Here is a 24,756-nt window from a genome sequence, read left to right as displayed (position 1 = left end):
TTCTACGACCGATTTGGATACGTATGTGCCTTTCGTGTAATCGTAAAAAAAACATATATGATTGACTCAGGATAGATGTGCAAGCACATACTTCCTTAGTTGATAGATGATGCCGTCTTTCGAATATATGTTTAACCATTCGTTTTATTCAAAAAATTTATATAAATGTATAAGATATATATCATGTTTAAAGTATTTTGAGTGCTAAAACAACTCACAACGGAATAAATTATAATTACATAATTTTTTTAATAACACAAATTGTCAAACGTGTGATAAAAAGTCAATGACGTCATCTATTAAAAAACAGATAGTATAATTCAAGCCATTCCACTGGTGGCGAGGATACTATTTAGTTTCTACGCACTTTGGTTGTAAATTCTATGATTGATGCATGTACGTTTGTGTTTTCTATTAGCCTCACCTGTTACACATGTTCCCTAATAAGCCAAAATAGCTTATTAGGAAATAAAAAATTAATTTGTATGTAAAACTTTTGTATATATGTTTTTAGTGATTTAAAAGCTAATATAAAAAAACTATGTTGAAATATCTTAAAATTAACTTCAAAATTAAGTTTAAAAATCAAATTTTGATTTTGGTTTTAGCTTATTAGGCCAAACGGTGGAGCCCTATGTAATCGAAAAAAAATCAATAATTGACTTGGATGCATGCATACATATATAACTAGCCAGATGGGACAAACCCCCAACTTATGCCGATGATATGATCTACTAAAATAATATTTTTTTCAAAATCACATAGATACTATCACGAAATTCTGTAGGTACTACGCCATCCAAACTGGAATAAAAGTTCCTTAACTACTAATTCCAAGCGTGTAGCACCATTGCGCATAGTATCCTGTTATTCCTGTGAAAGCATCATACACCAAGAGTGGAGCCAATTGGAACACATGAAGATAACTTGCATGATGTTAGGCATTTTTTTATGGTTAAAAACTATATCATTACGGCAACGCCAAATTGACCAACATAAAGCACTAGCTCCAAACAAAATCGTTTTTTTTTTTGTCTAGGCACTCCCCTTAACTGGTCACCAAAAATATCTTTTACATTGTGGGGAGGGGGATGTTGAAGGCAAAGAAGACACATCGCCAAGCAAAATGTGCAACATGACAGTCAAAAAAAAAATGTTGGATGGTCTCTTATGTATTAAAAAACAACATTGCTTGTTTCCCCTCCAATTTCTCTTTATAAGATTATCTTTCGTTAAGATTACTTTATATGGATATATACCTGAAATTGACGAATGAAAGAGGATACGGAGCAGCACGGACAGGGATCGAGCTAGTTGGACAACCGTTAGCAGCTAGCTGAGTGAAATTGGCCGGTTCAGTAAGAAAATTAAGTAGAGTATGTGGATTTGGAGACAGCAGTAACCTGCATGCATTCCCTGTCCGTGAGGAGAAGGAGTGCGTACCAGACGAAAGGCGGCGGCAGCTGCTGGATCGCCGAAGAGACGAGGGCGGCGGTCGGCTGCGGCGCTTGCCCGATGGCTCCGTGAGAAGGCAGATGCCGCCGGCTAGCTCCGTGGCGACGCTGGTCCGGCGAGGGCGGCGAAGATGGCGCCGCGATTTCCCTCGCTGGCTCGACAAGAAAGCGGCGACGCTGGCCGCAGGCTCCGCAAGAAGGCGGTGTCGGCGCCGACGAACCTCACGAGGAGGCGATGAAGATTTGGGGATTTTGGGACGATGGGTGCGCTGATTGGTTAGGAGCGATGACGGAGGGGATCGGGGTGATGCGGCTATGAGGCGTAGACGGATGGATCGATGAACCCGTGGACATCGTCCCGGACGGTGCATCAAGGGTGAGGTCCTGTAGTACTGTAGCAGGCTTTCTGGGCTGAGAATCGTCGATTCACTGTTGGTAGTGGGTCACAAAAACTAAAGATTTAATATGATATGATATGATTCAAGTCAATGGTTTTTTTTTTAAGAAGGGCAAGAGCTTTGAGGATCTGAAAAGCTTTCAAGTCAATGGTCTTTTGGTGAGCATACTTTTTAGTTTCTACACATTTCAGTTGCAAATTGTCCTATTGATTTGAGTGCACATAAGCCTTCCATTTCATAAAGAAAACATCTGCAAATGACTCGGATGATATGCAAACCCATATAATAATTCAAGCCATCATGCTGGGACTTGGATGTCAGCGACAACCACTGTATAGACAGTACTGCAAGACAGTCCCTATCCATGTGTGTTGGTACTTGTAATGAGGATACTATTCAGTTTCTACGCACTTTGTTTACAAATTCTATGATTGATTTGGATGCGCATGTGTTTATGTATGCGTTTTCCATATAATATAATCGGAAAAAAAAGTTCTACGATTGACTCGAGCCAATTTGATTCGAGCCAATTTCCTAGTGGGCAGGATACTGCTTAGTTTCACGGTTTGATTAATTGCAAATTCTATAAATGGCGCTTGTTCGTGTTCTTGTTCCATGTAATCGGAAAAAAGAATATGATTTGCACATATACATTGTAATGGATCAAGCTCATACAATTGAAGATTGACTGGGTGGGTGAATTAAGAATAAAACACTGCACGGGTCAGATATATATTTCGGGATTGGCTCGGTTTGTGGTTACCTAAGAAAAGTACCGGATGACACTTACGGTGGGAAAGGGGTGCAAGAGGATGACTCCGTTTTCAAAATAGTAGACAAATGATAGAAAAGGTTGTGTGTGTGTGTTTTGGGCTAGTTTACCACACAGAAATCAGAAATGTTAACTTTCGGCCTTGCTGCATGGCTGATGGCTAGTTGATACCCAGACTGCCCAGGCCGTCATCTTATCTGAAGCAATTGGCCCATATCACCACATGCATCGGCCGAAAGGGCCCGACGTCCAACAGGAACTCACTATTTTTGGCCCAATATTAAACACGAGAGTGGCGACTGGCTGCTTTGGGCCGGCTCTATGGGAAACAAAGGCCGTCTTCTAAGCCCACCACTTATTTAAAATTTATTTGCATCTGATTCATGATCAATTTAGGGTGTATAGGTATGCAACATTCTGCAATTTATTTGGTTAAAAAACTTTCAAATGCAATTATATTATAATAAAATGTGATCAGCAGCATATTTCTCTCAACTACCCCATTGATATCTTATTTGTTTCTTGCATGGCTGCATGTATTTTTTTTTAGAATTACACTGAACAATACAGACACTCACAACGCACGCACACTCACCCCTATGAATGCACGCGCGTAAATCCTACCCCTATAAACATTTTCGAAGACTGGGCCAGCAAATCCTGTATTGGACAGCTGTGGGAGTGCATGTAGGATCGAAGAACATGGAGCGGGAAGACCAATTACCAAAGCGACTCCAGGACTGAATATCGATGCAGAGTTATGAAGTTTGATCACGCCCGCGTTATTTTCGTAGTCTCGCTGCCCATAACAAATGTGACGATCAAAACCGAATGGAAAACTATTTGACAGCTTGGTTGCGCTAGCACTATGAGCTTATACTGAAATCAAGGGCATGTTTGGAAAACTTAAAATTCTAAGCAAGAACTGGTTGGTAGCCAGTTTCAGAGAATATAAAAAGGTTGGGTTTTCCAGCTTCTGGGTCTGGGTTCTAGTTCATTTTCTAGATTCTATAACTATGGATTCTTCGAATTTAGACCAAATGCTGAATTATTTGATGTAGCTTCTGATTTTACGAGAAGCTACAGCAGCTAGAAACTCTTCCAAATATGCAACAAATCGGATGGATAATCATCGAAACTAGAATAATAAATTTTATTGTTTGAAACTGAGATATTAGATCACCTTGGAACGCTGATCTGGAGGCAAGTCGGATGGATGGATTAGGGATCGACTTACCGCCGGTAACCGCGCGGTTACCGTGGTTACCGGGCTTACCGCGGGGGTACGGTAATATAAATACCGCGGTAACCTCCTTAAATTCAAATAAATTTAAAAAATAATTTATTTTTTTGATAAATTTTGCGCAGTTTCATACGGTTTTCACGGTTACCGCGGTTACCGCGCAGTAACCGTGCTTACCGCCGGGGCGCGGTAACCCCGGCTCCGGCGGTTTGGGAAACCCTGGATGGATATTCATCGAAACCGGAATAAACTTTATTTGGTGGATAGATATCCATCGTTCATTTTGAGTTTTTTTAAACATTTAAACTATTCGTCTTATTCAAAAGATTATAAAATTGTTATCTATTATATTATTAAAATGGCTTTGAAAGGAGGTACCACGTTCGTTGTGGGGGCTAGAAATTCTCACATTAATCGGAGAAAAAGAAAATGAGAGTCCAAGTAGAAATAAAATTTAAAAATAGCTGAAATTCAGAATTAAAAATAAGCAATATTGAGAGAAGAGTCCATATAAGAACCCAATACAAGATTAATCTAAATTCGAAATAAAAATAAAATAAAATCCGAAATTAGAAAAGAAAATGAGAGTCCAAGTAGGAATACAATTTTAAAATTACTGAAATTCGGAATTAAAAATAAGGAATATTGAGAGAAGAGTCGATATAAGAACACAACACGAGACTAATTAATATTCGGAATAAAAATAAAAATAAAATCCAAAATTGGAAAAAAGAAAACAAGAGTTCAAGTAGGAATACAATTTAAAATTAACTAAAATTCGGAATTAAAAATAAGCAATATTGAAAGAAGAATCCATATAAGAGCCCACTACGAGATTAATTAAAATTGAGAATGAAAATTAAAATAATATCCAAAATTAGAAAAATTATAAGAGGGTTCAAGTAGGTACAATTTTGAAACAACTTAAATTCAAAAATAAAAAAATAAATTATGAAATTAGAAAAATAAAAAAGATTTCAATTAGGAATACAATTTATAAATAACTAAAATTGGTGATAAAAAATAGACTATTGAAAAAAAAAAGACCATATAAAACACATGATGAGATAAAATAAGTAACAGATAGGGATAGCAATCGGGCGCGACGGGCACGGGTAGTGCCTACCCATACCTGTGCCCATGAGATTATTTGTGCCCGTGGGTATACCCATTACTACATGACGGGTAAGGATGATTGCCCATGCCCATTGCCAGCGGGCGCCTTGTGCCCACGGGCGTGTCCGTTTACCCGACACAACAAAAGCAGTGGAACAACAAGTCTACAAGCTTCTAAGTTCGAATCGAACTTAAAACATCAAATATTCTCCGTCTCAATGTGGTGTCTCTCCTCTGGCGGCGATAGAGTAAGGGGAAGAGAAATAATAAGGAAAATAAAAGGGAAACCGTAGAAAACAAAGAACATGGCTTATGTATTCTAGTGGATTTTGCTCCTCGCCTACATGTAAGTTAGACTTTACGGGTAAACGGGCAAAACGGGCATGGGTAGTGATTACCCATACACATACCCATTTACCTATCGGGCATAGCTTTTGACCCAATAAGATACCCATGGGTATAAAATGGAGAACAAACCCAACCCTAATAGAGTTTTTACCCACGGGTAAACGGGCAAACGGGCAGAATTGCCATCCCTAGTAACAGGCCTATAAAGGAGTAGTGTGGTGGCGGTTGATACAACATATAAAAACTGTTAATAAAACACCAAATAGAATCCTAATGACGATTAAAATGAGGAACGACAGGCAGGCTGTAAAGCTGACGGGCAAGACGGTTGCTTGAACTTCTAGAAAGTAAAAAAATTAAAAGAGAGTTCAAGTAGGAATACAATTTTGAAACAACTTAAATTCAAAAATAAAAAATAAATTCTGAAATTAGAAAAATAAAAAAGATTTCGATTAGGAATACAATTTATAAATAACTAAAATTGGTGATAAAAAATAGACTATTGAAAAAAAAGACCATCTAAAACACATGATGAGATAAAATAAATAACAGACCTATAAAGGAGTAGTGTGGTGGCGGTTGATACAACATATAAAAACTATTAATAAAACACCAAATAGAATCCTAATGACGATTAAAATGAGGAACGACAGGCAGGCCGTAAAGCTGACGGGCAAGACGGTTGCTGGAACTTCTAGAAAGTAAAAAAATTAAAAGAGAGTTCAAGTAGGAATACAATTTTGAAACAACTTAAATTCAAAAATAAAAAATAAATTCTGAAATTAGAAAAATAAAATAGATTTCAATTAGGAATACAATTTATAAATAACTAAAATTGGTGATAAGAAATAGACTATTGAAAAAAAAAGACCATCTAAAACACATGATGAGATAAAATAAGTAACAGGCCTATAAAGGAGTAGTGTGGTGGCGGTTGATACAACATATAAAAACTGTTAATAAAACATCAAATAGAATCCTAATGACGATTAAAATGAGGAACGACAGGCAGGCCGTAAAGCTGACGGGCAAGGCGGTTGCTGGAACTTCTAGAAAGTAAAAAAATAAATCCCATTGATAATTATAATTGATTTTTAAATTCTTAATGACAATAAAAAGGAGAAACAGAGCGTGGGGTGTATAGGAGTGTAGTTGCAGAGCCACTAATGGTTGGCAAGACTTCTAGAAAATAAAAAATGAATTCCAATGATAGATATGTTCGATTTTTAGAATCTCAATGATAATAAAGAGTAGGCGGCGGATGGGCTGTAGAGGAGTATACAGGCATCGTTTGACGGGACTTCTAAAAATTATAAAAAATGAAACCCAACAAGACAATAAACTCTAAAAACTACAAGGAGAAAATTTTTATATGTTCGGAACTTCTAAAAAGTAAAAAAAACCCAATGATAATCATGTTCGATTTTAAACTCTGTGACAATAAAATAGGGAGGTAGCGGGCGAGCCACAAAAGGAGTACAATGGCAAAGCCGCTGATGGTTTGGCTGGACTTCTATAAAGTAAAAAATGAACCCAAACAATAATTATGTTTGATTTTTAAAATCCCAATAACAATAAAGAGAAAAGACAGTGAACGGGTCGTAGAGAAGTATAATGACAGCGTTTGACGGGACTTATAGAAATTATAAAAACGAAACCCAACGAAACAATAAACTCTAAAAACTATAAGATTTAATTTTTAGAGGTTTCAAGGTGAATGAATAGAAATAGTGGTAGATCGAGCAAGCAAATAAAGAAGGATATGACAGAAGTAAGGGGTAGCAGCTGGCGTGACTTTTGAAAACTATATAATTAGAAATACAGGGATGGTAAGGTTTGGTCTTTCAAAATTTTAAGACAACGACATAGCTATTTAATAAATTTGAAGTAAAATCATACTGAAAAATATATGATTTTGTTTAGGTGCTAGCCGCGTAATTGCACGGGCCACCCAGCTAGTTTATTTTATTTGTGACTTGCTTTATTATTAAAAGTATATTAACTATGATTTATCTTTTTTATATTTATACTAATTTTTAAATAAGACGGATAATCCAACGTTATAACTAAAACAAATCAAAATGACGAATAATTTATGGCGGAAGGGGTACAAAGCATGCGTGTGCGTTCATCCTCATGTCGGTACACGAAGACGTTTTCACGCCGACGCCGACGCGGCGGCGCGCCGCCTCTCCTCCCTCTCGAGCAGCCGCGCGAGGAGGAGCTCGTGCGGCACGCTGGTCCCGAACCCTGCGACGCGCTCGTCGAACGCGGCCATGCTGGCGTGCACGTGCGGCAGCGCGTCCGGCTCCACGACCTCCTCGCCGGCCATGGCGGAGATCGCCCTCGTCCCGGCGGCGCAGGAGCCCAGTATCACGTCGAGCAGCCCCGGCGTCGCGCCGTGCACGAACGGGCCGCCGACGACCGACGACGGGAAGTCCCTCTCAAACCCGGCCTCCATCACGGCCATCCGCGCCTTCATCTCCCGCACCGCCTCCGCCCGCTCCTCCGGCGTCGGCGCGAGCACCGCCGCCGCGCGCGACAGCGGCGACACCTCGCCGTGGAAGAACCTCGCCCAGAACCTGGCCGCGGCGCGAGCGCGCGGGGACGACGGCGGCGGAAGCAGCCGCGGCGCCTGTGGCCACACCTCGTCGACGTACTCGAGGATGACGAGCGACTCGGCGAGGGGGCAGCCGCCGCCGCCGCCGTCGTCGTCGACGACGACCAGCACCGGGACCTTCCCGGCGTGGGCGGGGTTGAGGCGCAGCAGCAGCGTCTCGCTCTTGCGCTCGAGGTCCTCCTCGACGTACTCGTAGCGCACGCCCTTGAGCTCCAGCGCGTTCCTGGCCATGGCGGCGTGCGCGCTGCCCCACGCGCCGTACAGCTTCACCTCCTTGGGCTGCGCCGCCGCCGCCACCGCCGCCGTCGTCATCGCCATGCTTGTGATCTTCGTCTACTGTGCTGGTGAGTTGCTGTGAGTTTCTTCTACTTGTCCATGGATGATAAATTCATCGATGAATATATATTCTTGCGGATGCTGATCTTCTTGCGGATTAAGAAATGGATTTGGTTTTTGCAATTGAAATTGGAATGCTATAAGGGAGGCACGTGTATGGTGTTAGAATGGAAATCTTTCGACGTGGCTGTGCTTGTTCGGCAAGAAAATGTTTTAATTTGTTGATTACTCTAGTCGAGTAGTGGAGTTGGTATCCGATCCTAAAATATTCATGCATCGAGTATAAGCTGGTCTGTTTGATAAGCCTACAAGATCTTTTTCCACGAATTACCCCCTCAACAATTACGTCATTCGATTTTTAACCCTGAACTCCAATACTAGTTATTTTTAACCCTGAAATTTATAATCCGGACGAATTACCCCCTAGATCGATCCAGGGTGGTTTCGGTCCTACGTGGACGCACACGTGGCAGTCCGGTTAGCCAAAACAAAAGAAAAATATATGGGACCCACTTGTCAGCCACAACAAATAAATATGGTGGGGCCCACTGTCAGCCCAATCCTCCTCTTCTCCCCCTCTTCTTTGCCCCCTTCCCTTCTCTCATCTCTGGCGCATCAAGGCAGGTAGCGGAGCTCGCCGCCGATCTCGCCGCCTCCACGGCGAGCTCGCAGCGGTGGCCAACCAGCGCACACGCTCGCCACGGAGGAGGAGCACGAGAGCGCCCAGAATGGAGGCAGAGACGAGAGAGGCGTCGCCGCGCACACGCTCGTCGGCGGAGGACATCGCTGTGCTGGAGACAGGGGTGGGGGAGGAGCGCGGGGCCAACGACAGAGATGGAGCGAGCTCGGGTGACCGACAGTGGCTTCCCCGTCCCCAACCTCCTCGCCGTTGACCGTGGCACCACTTGACCTCGGGGTGGCAGCGGTAGCTCGGGTGGCCAGCGGTGGAGGTGGAGGCGGAGCAAGCTCGGGGGCAGGAGGCTGCGGCGGGGCGCGCAGGGACGGGCGGTTGATGTCGGCGCGTGGGGGTGGGCGGTGGATGGCGGTGCGCAGGGACGGGCGGTGGATGGTGGCGTGCGGGGGCGGGCGTGGCAGGCGAGCGGGAGGCTGCGGCGGGGCGCGCAAGGACGGACGGTGGACGACGGCGCACGGGGGTGGGCGGGAGGGTGCGCCGGGGCGTGCGGGGACAGACGGTGGACGGGGACGGGATGCTGCGGCGGCACCATTCATCGCAGTCGCCCAGGTCTCCGCCCTCGCCTCCACGGTCGCCGCTCGCACCGCCCCCTCACCCCTGTCGCAAGTCCGGTGCTAGCCGTCACTCCCCTAATCGCAAGAGGACGAGGCCCTAATAGTGAGCTTGACGAGCCGGCCACCTCGCCACCTCCTCACCTCGCCTCCTCCGCCACCGCCTCGCCTCCTCCGCGCCGCCCGCCGCCCGGCGTGCCACATGTCCCGCCGGCCCCTGCACGCCGACCGCCCATCCACGCGCCGCCGACGCCGCCCACTGCCCGTTCACGCATACCCGAGAGAGAGAGATAGAGAGAGAGGGGGGAGGGGGAAGAGAGGTAATGGCAGGTGGGCCCTTTATTTTATTTTATTTCTTTTTGCTGATTGGATTTCCACATCGGCGCCACGTGTATGCCACGTAGGAGAAAAACCGCTCAGGATTGAGTCCGGGGGGTAATTCATCCGGTATCAATAGTTCAAGGTGTAATATGTCTGATTTTGTGGTTCAGGGGGGTAATTCGTACTGTCACAAGAGTTTAGGGGGTAATTCGTACTTTTCCTTTTCTAAAAAGTGAATTTCATTCTAGACCATCATTTGGACTATCTCTTAACCTGTATTTTTCCCTTTAGACTATCATTTCTTACCGTTTGTTTCATCTTCAACCTCATTCTTCTTCTCCAACTTCAACATGTCCTGGTTTGCTGATAACTTATAACTAACTTGTGAGGAGATTAGCAGCTTATATCTAGCTCTATGCCAAGAAATAGATAGGAGAGCTAGAGGACAGTAAGGGTCCAAAATCTATACTCCTTTAAAAAGGAATAGTGGTGGTGGTGAGAGCTGAATCTACAACCTCCACCAGTACCAACTCCCTAACTTTTTAAGAGATGTAGACAAAGAATAATGGTAATAACGAGGTTAATGGTAATTTTCATTGATTAAAATCCTATTGCAACGCATGGGTAAGAGTAGGTACAATAGCAGATTATTAGCCAGCTATAAACATATTTTAATAAGATAAAAGATGAGAGAGAAGAGCAGCGGGCTATAGATCTGTAGTCAGCTGTAGCACGGACTCCAAGACGCGATGTGTGTATGACATGTGGGACCATATATTAATAGTATAGTGAGCAACTATTGTATGAATTGACTATTAGATTGGCTATAGATTAATTGGAGCTAGTAGTGAGCTATACTATTAAACTTACTCTAATATGCTAGTGAAACAAAAGGCAAGAAAGGGGTTGTCTGAAGTGAAAAGATGGGTTAAGAGGTGGACTAGGTGATCCAATGTACAATTTACTTGTTTTTTAACATTAGGAGATATTGTGATGTTTTATATTGATATAGGAGATAAAAAGAAAACATAAGACTTTAATCAAGAAAAGTAAAACAAAATCACCATCACACATCGATAATGTCTATACGAACCAAAGGACTAGCACCACACTGACTACAATTAAGCCAGATCAGACATCACTAGAGCCATGGCAGATCCAAAACTGAACAACCCAACACGCCAAAAGACGATAAATACCAAAGTCTACCAGACAACCGAGAGGGGTTGCAGAGGGAGAGTGTGAGAAAGAACGGACCGTCGTCATCCAAAAACATAGGCTCAACTGTCTGAAAACGGAAGGCAAAAACAGATCCTCCAAGACAACGCCTTCAATAAAGATACAACACCATAGCACCACCATCGCCCGTAAAAGGAAAACTGAACATATGGTTTTCACCCTGAAATGACCGGTGGAAGGGAGAGCGAGCCACCTTGACAACGCCGTCTAGAGGGATCATTGCACTCAAAATTGTCACCCTAGCCTCATTGCTTTCATGGAGCTTCCACTGTATCGTCAATGTAAAGACATCCCTTCATCGGCTAGTCTCAGCCTATCCCTGCACCCTAGGGGCATCGCAACTGGCCAAAACCTCTGCAAGGGTGGCACATTTGCGATCTCTACACGTGGATCTATCCTATCAGTCAGCCTCGCCAACCTACATTGCAAGTTACATCGCTGGGGGACCGAGTACACATGTCGTATTCTGGTCCACCCTCTCGTATTAGATAAGTGTATCGATGTCTTGGTCAAAGAAGGATGTTTTCTATGTATATACTCCCTCCGTCCTAAAATATAGCAACTTTTGGTTGGATGCGACATATTCTAATACTACGAATATGGATAAGAGGCCTGTCCAAATTCATATTACTATGATATGTCATATCCATCCAAAAGTTGCTATATTTTGGGATAGAGGGAGTACCGAATACGTTACAATTGTATTAGAGTAAGCAAAACTAATTAACGGTCAGATCGTAACAACATTTATGTATAGGTTGGCTATGTTTTCGGCCTTCGATCACCCTTAGATCAATTGTTCAGCTAGCCATTGTCAAAGAATTGTTAATGTTTATTTATGTTTCAATAGAACAAAATGGAGCAAAATTCAGTGGAGTAGAGCAGGGGAACCGCGTTGACTATCCACTGTCGAGTGTCGTCGACACGGTACGTAGTTTAGAACTAATCTTATGATCGAATTTGATCTATTCTAAAATTGCGATTAGAATGTCTGTCTTGACTCCCGATATCTATCCAGCCTGGCCGGATCTTGCTCCCATGCATACTCCCACCTAAACCAACTACTCCCAATCTTAATACCTCACTGACAAGTGGACCCAATGTAACGAGCCCCACATGTCATTGACACGAATCACCTTCTCATGAATCCAACGGTGCCCCCACCAGTCAGTCAGTTAATCAAATGATTAATAATGTCCCCACCTTAATTAAACCCACGACTTAATCCACCAATAATAACATCCTATAAACAAATAACCTAGTAAATCTAACCTCACCGACAAGCCCACCCACTGTTTACGCCGGGATACCCGACCCCGCGCCCACTGACACCGCGGGCCCACCCGTCTCCTTCATCAGTCTCAGATCCGCGACGCGCTTCCCACTCCAGTCCCCCTCCCCTCCACTGCTCCGATGGCCGGCGGCCGCGCGTTCCGGCCGTCGGCGCCGCGCCGCGCGGCGTTCGCGGCGCTCCTGACGCTGCTCCTGCTGGCGACGCTCTCGTTCCTCCTATCCTCGCCGCCTCCGACGCACGCCTCGCACCGCTCCTCCTACCTCGGCGCATCGCCGCCGTCCCGCCTCGCCGCCATCCGACGCCACGCGGCGGACCACGCGGCGGTGCTGGCCGCGTACGCCGCGCACGCGCGGAGGCTCAAGGAGGCGTCGGCGGCGCAGTCGCTGTCCTTCGCCACGATGTCGTCCGACCTGTCGGCGCTCTCGTCGCGCCTCGCCTCCCACCTCTCCCTCCCGGAGGACGCGGTGAAGCCCCTGGAGAAGGAGGCGCGCGACCGCATCAAGCTCGCCCGCCTCCTCGCCGCCGACGCCAAGGAAGGGTTCGACACGCAGTCCAAGATCCAGAAGCTCTCCGACACGGTGTTCGCCGTCGGCGAGCATCTGGCCCGCGCCCGCCGCGCGGGCCGCATGTCCTCCCGCATCGCCGCGGGCTCCACCCCCAAGTCCCTCCACTGCCTCGCCATGCGCCTCCTCGAGGCCCGCCTCGCCAAGCCCTCCGCCTTCGCCGACGACCCCGACCCGTCCCCGGAGTTCGACGACCCTTCGCTGTACCACTACGCCGTGTTCTCCGACAATGTGCTCGCCGTCTCCGTCGTGGTGGCCTCCGCCGCGCGCGCCGCGGCCGACCCCTCGCGCCACGTCTTCCACGTGGTCACCGCGCCCATGTACCTGCCGGCATTCCGCGTCTGGTTCGCCCGCCGCCCGCCGCCGCTCGGCGTGCACGTCCAGCTCCTCGCCTACTCCGACTTCCCGTTCCTCAACGAGACCTCCTCGCCGGTGCTCAGGCAGATCGAGGCCGGCAAGAGGGACGTGGCATTGCTCGATTACCTGAGGTTCTACCTCCCAGACATGTTCCCGGCACTGCAGAGGGTGGTGCTCCTGGAGGATGATGTGGTGGTGCAGAAGGATTTGGCTGGGCTCTGGCATCTCGACTTGGATGGGAAGGTGAATGGTGCCGTCGAGATGTGCTTCGGTGGATTCAGGAGATATAGCAAGTATCTCAACTTCACGCAGGCCATCGTGCAGGAGCGGTTCGATCCTGGCGCATGTGCTTGGGCATATGGGGTCAATGTGTATGATCTTGAGGCATGGCGAAGGGATGGCTGCACGGAGCTGTTCCATCAGTACATGGAAATGGTAAGCTTCTGTTTTATCCGGTTATATATAACATATATGAGTAGCATTGGAGTGCGTTTGGTTTGATACGCGACTGCCGCTTATAGTTATGCTCAATGCCCAATCTCCTCGATTCGTGCCATTTGGTTGTGCATATGCATTTAGTTTGCAGTTTCACTAGCTCGATGGAAGTTCTTAAGATATTTTGTGATTGATCATCATGCGATTCAGGTATCTTGATGTTTCCTGCAATTTTTAAATAACCTGAGTGGGCATTTGGTATAGGAAATTATAGGGCAATACATTCCTTCTGTGACATACGAAGAATTATGTAGTCTCTTGGGTGACTATTCCAATTAGCTACTATCAATGATGTGTATGGATAATCAGAAATGTATCACATTTGTAAAAGTTTATCAACTAGCGAATTTCCCATGCGATTGCACGATGTGGTTATAGATATTTCTTGAGCCCCTAAGTATTGTGTTGCTTAGTCCACTAAATGTTGAAGATTGAGAGATGTAGAGATATGAAGGGAGAGAAGTAAAAAAATAGAGATATAGACATGAAGGTATACACTGCTGGTTTTTCATGTTGAAACGTATGGCTATAATTGTGAACCAAGTCATCAAACCTACTGGTTCTAGTTTAGCCGATTCAACCACAGTGTGGCTAAATCTTGTAAACAAGGATCTAACCAATCATGTCAGTTAGTGTATAATAGTCGCCTGATTGAGCGCTTCATGATCTTGACTTCTCAACTAGTGTTCCACAAAACACAAGATGAATTCATCACTAGGTTTCTATTGCCATGCATATGTGATACTTTTTTGCTGAGCCCTAAGCTTTTTGTGTTCATTGGCCATTGTGTAGTAATTAAAACAATAACAGCCCCGATATACAATTTATGTTTGCATGTTATCTTGACCTACTTTGTCCTGTCCTGTGTAATATACTATATACATATGCAGTTATGCAAATGATCTCATAGTTGTCTATTTTTGCATCTTACTAGCATGCGTTTGCACTCACCAAGGCACTGATATGTGTATGAATGTATGACCCATTATTTTCATGGCAGAATGAGGATGGTGTGCTTTGGGATCCCACATCTGTTCTACCTGCTGGGCTGATGACATTCTATGGCAATACAAAGCCGCTTGACAAATCATGGCATGTAATGGGCCTTGGGTATAATCCAAGCATCAGTCCTGAGGTTATCGCTGGTGCTGCTGTGATACATTTTAATGGGAATATGAAACCGTGGCTTGATGTTGCGTTGAACCAGTACAAAGCTCTCTGGACCAAGTATGTTGACACTGAAATGGAATTCCTGACACTATGCAACTTTGGTCTATGAAGGAAGTTAAAAAAAATACTCCCAATAATGAGGAAACCACTGATATGCTGTTGTTTTACTGGCCAGGAGAATTTTACGTGAGCGTTCTTTGTTATCTGTAACAAAATTTTCCTTTGTAGCATTTTCTTACAACTGTGCTGGGCAGAAACTTGTAGATTTTTCTTGCTGGTTTATGATAGTATTGTTTCATTAGCTAAACTGTACTGGACCATCATGGTGTAGAGTAATAGAGTATGTGGCAGTCTATTGGAAGGAAACTATAGCTGAATGCTCCTGTATTATTTATAGCAAACTTATCTCCCAATTGTATCTATCCAAAAAGGAGAAAGAGTTATATATCCAGTGACATTTTATTTTGTCAATGTTTCCCATATCTTTCTCCACTGCACTAATAGTTGGAGTATTTTATTGAGGTATAATGTTACTGGATAGAACTTCATTTGAGGGCAACAAATTTATGAATAATTATTGAAAGTTCCTGCATGTATAGTTTCGAAATGCCAGGTCAACTAGATTTTTCAACTGTAATTGGCACGACAGAATGCTCACTAGTTTCTGCATGAAATGGATAGGTATATAGTTTTAATAAAATTGTATGCGTTTAGCTTGGCTGCTTGATTTTTCTCCACAGATTTGATTATTTGTTCCTGGAAAAATTGAGTACGCTGTGTATAGATATTGTTGATGCATTTGATTTTATGACCAGGATTTTGTTTGTATTTTAGTTCTCGCAGTCTTCTCCTGAAACCTTCCCTGTTGACCTTCTTAGGAGAGGAAAATAATTTATTTCGATCTCTTTGTCATTTGGCATGACTCTATCGAATAATAGGAAAAATTGTGTCCGTTTGTGATGTTAGCTGAGACACTAACTTTTTATGTACTCCATCCATTCTAAAATATAGCAACCTAATATTAGATTAGACACAGTTTAGTACTATAAGTTTGGATATATTGCGGCGGAGGGAGTATGACACATGAAGCAGCTTTCTGTTCTGCTAGCTCTTATCAGCTGCTGCCATCTCAATCTTTAGGCTGCGTTCGGCAGCTGAAGAAAGTGAGTGAGTTTGTTTCTATTTCCGCGCGTACGCTTTCCAAATTACTAAACGGTGTATTTTTTGCAAAAATTTTCTATAGGAAAGTTGCTTTAAAAATTCATATTAATCTATTTTTCAAATTTAAAATAGTTAATACTCAATTAATCATGCGCTAATGGCTCACCTCGTTTTTTGTATCTTCCCAATCTTCTCAATCTCCTCCTCCTCAAACTCACCCTTAGTGGACTCACCAGCTGCCGTCTGTCCATGAGAAATATGTATTTGATCATGCTGTGATTCTTTTGCCAAGAAGTGGCTAGTCAATATTTTGAGTAATACGAAGAAAATATGGAAAGCTGCATCACATGTTCGCATGGATTGCCTATGTGCGGTGATGGATTAGAGCTGGTCAGCTAGATGATGCAATGTTGTTCTAATTTTCCCCTTTTTCTGCAGTGCTGAATCAGGATGGGAGTATGGGACTGTAAAAGGATTCTACCAAAGTGATTGGTTATGATGTCAACCTGATGCCCATGACTGCTTGAAGTTAAAGGCCATGCTTGTAGAGTATTGATGGTTGAGGAATAAAACTGAGGTTATGACAATTATAGGAACGCACAAATAAAGTAGTTAAATATTTGAAAGTTGAAAAATTAATTAATTTAAAGGATATTCTGAGAAATACTGATGAAGAAATTTTTTTTGTTAGCTTGGGGCTTGGGAAGTTTGTCCACTATAATCTGTCACATGTTATGTCACATGTTATGTTAGTATAGTAGCCTATACTTCAAAGAAACTTACATATTGGCCCCTTCATTTTATTGTTCAAGCTCCGCTCCATCTCCTGCCTTATGTATGTTTATGTACATGACAAATTCCTTTGTTACGAAATTGCTATTTCTTTCATAATTTCAGTTGAGATAATTGTCGATGTATTGATGCTTAAATCTTAGTTTGCCCAAAATAAGTTGTGCAACACACTCATGTCATTGACATAATGATGATGGTGGTTAACAGATTGTGAATTCATGCGAAGGTGAAAATATCCTCATGAATGTTAAAATTTTTTGAATGTCACCAAATAGGTACTTTATTCATCAGTTAGTTTGGCGTGTGCCGCAAGCTTTAAATTGTAGGGCTTTTATACCATTGGATTCCTCACATTCCTCCGGTTTACCAACAAGTGATAGCAAAGAGAAAACATCTAACCATATATTCAAACTCATTCGTATAATTTCCTATGCTCTTAAGCAACATGATAATCGTCACTATGTCATCGCACACTAGGATTTTAGTTCTTAGGATAGAATGAATGGCATCTCTCTTTGGCGGTCTTAGGGGTCCAAACAAGTCACCTCTCTTATTATGTTTGACATTGATCTTCAGGAATACCCTTCAAATTCTACAAACATCAATTACATTTTTCTCTTTTAACAACATCAATATGAGCAAGACATTATGATGTTAAGGTGTTGTAATTCAGATAGGTAAAAAAAATATTATTGATCGGATTTGCATAACATAGGCATGAGGTTTTAGCTAGTGAGGAGGTAGACTTTGGCGGGAAATTTATTGGCGGATACTCCATTAAAAACCACTTATTACTATTTATGCAGGTTCTTAGTGAGTGTTCCTAATAGTGATATCCATTAATCGGAATAAATGTCACGAAGCTATACCTATTTTATCAAGATTAGCATTTGGCAAAAATTGTAGCTTGACATATTAAAGAAAAACTATATTGCTTGAAAAACACTTTACCTTTAATATTCACCGTGCAATTTTAGAATGGAACAGAGGAAGTACATATGTAGATATAAGAGTCTTAGGCCCTGTTTCTTTCAGCTTGGGATTATTATAATCTAGATTATTGAGTTAGATTACTATAAGCTAGATTGTTATAATCTGTAGTAGAATAAGCGGTTAGTTGTTTCTTTCCAGATTATTAGAGCCTAGATTATTGAGTTTGCAAGTCTAAAAAGGGAGTGGGGTGGCATGGTGAGTAATTTTTCACTCAATAATCTAGAAAAAGCTCACCTAAATGAGTTTATCAGATTATAATAAGCTGGGCTCTAGATTATAATAAGCTACTTCAATAAGTTATCCGTTTCTTTCAACTTACTCCTAATAATCTGGATTATAATAATCCCAAGCTGAAAAAACATGGCCTTAGATGAGTCATCCTACTTGTGGCATATATATACCCATTACTAGCAAGGCAAACGAAAAGTTCAAGGAAATTGACAGTTGAAGAAAAAAAGTTTTCTAAAATGTGCTAAATTTACTAATTTGGAAATAAAGGCCCATAAAGCATTTCCCCTTCCACACCTCCACCCCTCTCTCCGTCTCGCTTTATCTTCGATTCTCCGTTTGCGCTATCGTAACCCTTGTTTGCGAAGAGAAACGCCGTTCCCGGCGGAGGCACGGCCGGAAAACTTCCGCCGCCTCGCCTCGCTCCGGCGCACGTCGCCGGCGACGAGGGGCCGGGGGCAAACCGGTGGTCGGTCGGCCTGCTCCTCTCCTCCCCGCCCGTGCGCCTTCTCCCCTGCTGCCCGCGAGCAGGTGCGAATCGAATCGAATCGAAGGTATTTTTCATCTCTATCTCTCTCGTAGCCCTCCCTCGTCGGAGATCCAATCCGGAGTTGGGATCGATTCGATTTGTTCTTCCTTCCCGATTTGGTTCGTTTGATGCGCGCGTGGTGTAGCTTTTGATGATAGGTTTTCGTTCGTTTGTTTGCCCCCCATTTGGTCCACGCTAGGTCAACCACGATGAAGAAGCCCAACGTCGCCGCCAAGGTCAAGGCGGCCGCCGCCGGTGGGGCGGATGGGGGGTCGTCCAAGGGGAGCCCTTCCACCCCTGCATCGCTCAGGGTGACTAAGTTGGTCAAGGGGAAGGCGAAGGTGAAGGCGAAGGCTAGCCGGGAGAAGGCTGCTGCGCCAGCCGCTGCGGCTGGTAAAGAGGCCGCGTCCCTGGGTGATGCTGGTGGCAATGCTGATGCATCGCCTGCGGCTCCGGCTTTGCGACCGGCCGCGGTGGCTGATGCGGACGGGGCATCCAAGGGGAGCCCTTCCACCCCTGCATCGGTCAAGAAGACATCTAGGTTGAATAAGGTGAAGGCGAAGGCGAAGGCTGCAGCAGCTGCTGCCGCTTCAGGGTCCCCATCCGTTGGTGCTGCTGGTGGCAATGCTGATGCATCGCCTGCAGCCCCGGCTCCGCGATCAGCTACTGTGGCCGATGGATCAGCAGCTCGGGTGATATCGACGCCAGCGGCAGCTACGGCTGAAGCATCAACGCCAAAGCGAAGGCTAAAGCTAAAACCAAAGCTGGCTGAGGCTAATGCTAATGCTAATGCTGTAGTTGCCACCAAGAATGGTGTAGGTGCTGATAACAACGATGGTGATGCCATCAAGAAGAGAAAAAGAGAGATTGCTGGGGAGAGGACTAGCAATGTGAAGGAAAGGAGGAAGGAGGAGGAGGGAAGCAAGAAGGAAGAGAGGCTTGACAGTAAGGGAGGAGGGCTTATATTCATGTGTAATGCGCAGACTAAACCAGAATGCTTTCAGAGCCGCTTGTTTGGGTATCCCAGAGGGAAAATCGGAATAGTTGAGAAGATCCGACCAGGGATGAGGTTGTTCCTCTATGATTTTGACTTGAAGCTACTTTATGGGGTGTACAAGGCAGTATCAAAGGGTGGGCTTGATCTTGTTCGAGATGCATTCAGTGGAAAATTCCCTGCACAGGTAATTCTGGTATTCCATCGCTGTAGACAAACTCATATGCTGTGAATGTTTTTTTTAAAGAGGAAGTGAATATGGTTTTTTGGGGTTTATGTTTTTATACTTAAGGGTGTACATACTATTTTGGGGATTGATTGATACTATGGTGCACCAATGATTTTTGTACACAAACCTATGATTGGCGATAGTAGAAATGGTATCTTTCTGGTTCACACTGTTTCTGAGAACAAAATAACCCTGTTGTCGATACATATTGCATTTCCATTTTCGGAAGATTGATGCATATGCATTAGACATCATCATCAGCTGTAACTTGAATTGTGCATTTGCATTGGTTATCTGTTGAAACAGATGTAGATATACTAGCTAGCTATATTCATCTTTGCTTTAATTAAGAAAACAGGTGGTGCTGTAAGTAATGTGACTGAATGATTTGATAGACTGCTAAGAGAACATTCATTGCCCCTGTTTCTTAATAACAGGATTTGCTTGTGACCATTTATGTCCATAGAGTTCTTTGATGCTTGGTTTATATTCAAGTTGTCATTTCAGATATAACTGTAACTCTGTGAGGGTCGATTTGTTTTTACTGCACTTCCATTGGTTAGTTGGAATTTACCATATCTGGGAAACCATATGATGGAAAGTCACGAAAGTTTGTACAAGTGGTTCTTACATAAGACTGTACAGCATGTATATTAGGACCACCATTGCCAATTCCGTGCACAACTTTTAAGACCTCACAATTGCATATTTGGACTGTTATCTACTTTCAATGATCAAGCACGAATTCATGGGCACAAGATTCCACACAACCTTCTGTTTGAAAATGGGCTTCATCTAGAGTAGTTAGTGTTGAAGATTTGATATTTTCGTTGTACTCAAAACTATTTTTTGTGCTTGAGCTCGCCACAGGTGAAATTTAAGATAGATAAAGATTGCCTTCCACTTCCTGAGAGCAGATTTAAGGATGCAATCAGAGAGAACTATAGTGCAAAGAGCAAGTTCAATCCCGAGCTCAACTCTAGACAAGTGAGTGTCATTTGAATTTTGTTCAAAACAGAAAGTTTTAAAAGAACAAATCATAGATGTTAGTATTTACTTTATCTTATGTATTACATGATATTGTGCAGGTCCATAGGCTAATAGCTCTATTTGAGTCTGTGAGTGTACCTCAACCAGCTCCACAGAAGCCTCTTGAAGAGATGCACCACTATGAAGGAAAAACACAGCCACATCAATATGAAGAAAGACGATCTTCTTTGCCTGTCATGCATGTTCCTCCCCCTAAAGACTTATACAGGGCAACACGCTTTGATCCACATCCAGTGGATTATAGGATTGATCATTCTTTGTCTAATGCTCATGATGGTCCCCACATACATTATCAGCAAACACTTGTTGCACGCGAGTCTCAGCGTGTTCCTCTTGACATAGAGCCTCGTCTTGTGCCGCATGCCCTAGAGCCTCGTCATGGCCCTTCTATCCCAGAGATTCAGCATGTTCCACATGCATACTACCGCCATTTGGCTCCATCTGATGTTCCATATTATCGTTCTCAAGTGGATCCACTGCCTGATCGGTACGTTAATGCACAAAGCTTCCTAAGTTGTGGTCCATATTTATTATTCGTAACATGTCTTGTAGAAATTTTGCGAGAGCTTCTCTCTCTTGCATGTTGGTCTGTCATTGTGGTTAATAAATACTACCTCTGTCCCAAAAAGACTGCACTTTTATACATGAATCTGGACAAGAGGCATGCCCAGATTCGTTTCTAAAAGTGAACTCTTTTTGGGACAAAGGTAGTAAAACATTTGGAAACGCATAGTGTTTGGAGACGGGAAAATACTTACTAATTCAGCAAATTAAGTTGATCTTTCCATTGGTTAGTTAAATATTTGAAAACTGACATAAAATTGATTAACTAGTTATTTTTTGTAGATTAACGCTTGAAGCTGTGTTTTTTCCGAAATGTAAAGATACCGTGTGAGAAATGTTTGGACTTGTTACTATCAATGCATGCATTAGCAACCTAGAACATTTTTATTGTCTTTTATACGAATGGAACATGGCCAGTATCCTGGTTTTAAAATAGAGTATATATCCCGTGAAACACTTTCTTAGATAATTGAACCGAGCCCAAATGCCTTCACCTCTCTTATCATTCAGCTCTGCAAGTGCAATTTTATGTTATCAATTAAACTGAAGTGCTCATAACTTATCTAATCCACAAATATTTCTATGGTACAATCTTGAGGTTTAAGAAATATATTACGATTTTTTATTAGCATTTCTTTAGAATTGTTCAACAGAATTCTGATACTTGATAATAATGCCATCTCTAGTTTATATCATGGTTGTTAAGGCGTCGCTATAGCTCTAGGGCTCCCTGAGGGTGTTAAGGCATCCCTCCACCTTAAGGGCTTAATGCCATAACCCAGAGAGGGAGAGGGAGAAGAGGTGAAGGAAGCAGCAACTACACCATTTTCCCATTTCTCTGCTCCATGCCATCGCCATCTTGCTCCCCCTTAGCTCTGGTTTCCTCTCTTCTTCTCTCCCCTGCACCAGATTCATCTTGACTCAAGGGAGCAGCATTAGATCCATCCAAGGGAAGGAGCACATACAAAGAGAAGCACTGGATTCATTCTGAATCAGGGGAGTAAGGAGCACAGATAGAGGAGCAGAGCTAGCACAAGGAAGAAGCGATACAGGCGTGAGGAAGAAGTGACATTGGAGGCAGCGCTTTGAGAGGAGAGAGTGTGTACCTGGTGTGGGTGTTAGGGTTATTTCTTTGACTTTGGGCTGGTATGAACGTTATTGGGCTTTGTTGGGCTGGCCTGAGTTTTCTTTCTCTCTCTCTTCTGATGCTGCTAATCACTTAGGTTATGGTGTCGCCATACCTTAGCGGTTTTACACTATAGTGGTAACTAGTAAGGCGTGGGTGGGTCGCCTTACCCGCCTTAACAACCATATAGTTTATATATTAGGAAATGTAGAAAAGGAATCCATGGAAGAAGCGTGTCAGATTGTCAATAGACCAATGTAACACAAAGCAGTTCTGAGCAAAAGAAAGGTTAACGTGTGTTATGTACATGATGGCCCATTTATAGTTCATCTTAACTGTTCCCTTGGAGATATAGCTCTCTAAGGTGTGAAAAAGAGAAAAGTTCCGTTTGCAACTTTGCAAGAGAAGTTCCATTGGTTGCTTGATCGTCATGAATTTGTCTAGTTCAACAAAATTAACTAAATGCACCAGTCAGTGACCCACGCCCATCCTTAAATTTGACCTAATTCCTTGTGGAAACTTAGTCTTGTTAGTTTATTCCTGACGGAAAAATATGTTCTAAAAACATGTTGTAGTTCATGTTTTTTTTTCCCAACATACCACCGGAAAAGTGCTACAATACTCCCTCCGTCCCAAAATAAAACAACCTAGGATGGGATGGGACATATCCTGTCTAGATTTGTTGTACTAGGATATGTCCCATCCCATCCTTGGTTGCTTTATTTTGGACAGAGGGAGAATAATTTTAAGTTTTTGACAATGGAGAGTAAGGCTCAAGTGGGTCAACCCGTGAACCCACTTATTGGCTAAATAAGTGGGTAACCCGCTTGCGGAGAGTGGATCTTATTATGACACTATGTTAGTTTGGTAAACTATGAATCCACCAGTGAAAACAAATTGGACAAATGTTTTATGCACTATAGTATTAATAAATTTCTATCAGCGTATCATCTATATTAAGCATGTTTTGTTTGCTGTAGGTGTACACTTGAATACTAACCCAAACTAACTATTACATCCTATTTTGGTTATTATAGGCTTCAATTTTCTTACTTAGAACAATACCATGCTTTTGGCTAACAAATTCCTTGAACTTCAGTGTTGCTGCCAGAACTGTGGCTGATCCATTTCTTTCAAGAGATTATACAGCAGTCCCAGCCACAAGATCTGATGGTGCTGCCCGTGTTGAGGAACTCAGGCGGATAGGGGATATTGCTTCACTTGGTGCTCGGGTGGAGGAGCTCTACCGTCCAGGAGAGCTTGCTGCTCGCGGTTCTCGTGTGGAGGAGCTCTACCGTCCAGGAGAGATTGTTGCTCGTGGTTCTCGTGTGGAGGAGCTCTATCGTCCACGAGAGGTTGCTGCTCACAGTGCTCGCATGGAGGATCTGTATCGTCCAGGAGAAATTCCTATCCGTGGTGCTCGTGTGGAGGATCTGTACCGTCCTGGAGAAATTTCTGCTCGTGCTGTTCGTGTAGAGGATCTTTACCGTTCTGACCAACGCATCACTCATGCTGTGGACCTCCCTCTCCACGCACCCTATCCAACAGCTCATTATGAGGTCCCCAATCCCGCATATTCTGATATCAGTCAAAGGTATGCCTCTACAAGGCTTAATGCACCTGGTGCATCGGTTTCGTCTCTCTATTCCTTTCCTGGCGCGCCAGCGTATCGATGATTGGTACTCTGAATTTACCATGTTTTTACCCTGAGCCGGTTATACTGCTAGATGCATCGGTGCCATTTAGAAGTTGTCCAAACCTTAGGAAACCTGGATGGTTGTCACAGTTCCTGTCACTGTGGTTTGCTTTACCTGTATTTTCTGTCCTCGTTGATCTGCTCCCTGCACAAATGATGTCCTGGTCCAACCTTGTTCACCCATGCTGTTGAATTGTGCTGCAAAGTTATATCCATGAATCTTAAGCTCATCTTTTTGTTTGCGTGTTGCCGCATTCTTTTGGCCTTGGCATTCCGCCAAGGCAACAAGGCTCAAGTAGGGCTATGAGGCTGGGTGGTTTCGTTTGTGTTCTTTGAACCTTGGATGATTATAAACTCTTGATCCAAGACTAGGGATGAAAGTGTATTGGATAGTGTATATAATACAAACCCAGGATCTGGTAC

General features: G+C 43.5%; 3 protein-coding genes and 1 long non-coding RNA gene across 4 annotated transcripts; 2 read left to right on the top strand and 2 right to left on the bottom strand.

The window, feature by feature from the left end:
• Positions 1-1,003: 1,003 nt before the first annotated feature.
• On the bottom strand, positions 1,004-1,742 carry LOC107281169 (uncharacterized). Its single transcript, XR_001546400.3, has 2 exons — positions 1,444-1,742; positions 1,004-1,336 (listed from the first exon to the last, which is right to left on the bottom strand). It is a non-coding gene; the product is annotated as an uncharacterized lncRNA (long non-coding RNA).
• Positions 1,743-7,329: 5,587 nt separating this feature from the next.
• On the bottom strand, positions 7,330-8,349 carry LOC107278714 (glutathione S-transferase U10). Its single transcript, XM_015785782.3, has one exon. It carries the CDS (start codon positions 8,267-8,269, stop codon positions 7,490-7,492), a length of 780 nt encoding a protein of 259 aa, XP_015641268.1. The 5' UTR covers positions 8,270-8,349; the 3' UTR covers positions 7,330-7,489.
• Positions 8,350-12,419: 4,070 nt separating this feature from the next.
• Positions 12,420-15,442, top strand: LOC9266709 (probable galacturonosyltransferase 9). Its single transcript, XM_015785780.3, has 2 exons — positions 12,420-13,741; positions 14,802-15,442. The coding sequence occupies exons 1-2, from the start codon at positions 12,506-12,508 to the stop codon at positions 15,078-15,080; spliced, it is 1,515 nt and encodes a 504-aa protein (XP_015641266.1). The 5' UTR covers positions 12,420-12,505; the 3' UTR covers positions 15,081-15,442.
• A 3,016-nt stretch (positions 15,443-18,458) lies between these two features.
• Positions 18,459-24,563, top strand: LOC4340554 (uncharacterized). Its single transcript, XM_015788261.2, has 5 exons — positions 18,459-18,699; positions 18,874-19,855; positions 20,768-20,884; positions 20,986-21,434; positions 23,737-24,563. Exons 2-5 carry the CDS (start codon positions 18,884-18,886, stop codon positions 24,311-24,313), a joined length of 2,115 nt encoding a protein of 704 aa, XP_015643747.1. The 5' UTR covers positions 18,459-18,699; positions 18,874-18,883; the 3' UTR covers positions 24,314-24,563.
• Positions 24,564-24,756: the final 193 nt, after the last annotated feature.

This window comes from Oryza sativa, chromosome 6, assembly GCF_034140825.1.
Source record: "Oryza sativa Japonica Group chromosome 6, ASM3414082v1".
In the NCBI taxonomy this organism is placed as follows: Eukaryota; Viridiplantae; Streptophyta; class Magnoliopsida; order Poales; family Poaceae; genus Oryza; species Oryza sativa.
Note: the sequence above shows the minus strand (reverse complement) of the source record. Positions and strands in the feature narration are given on the sequence as shown.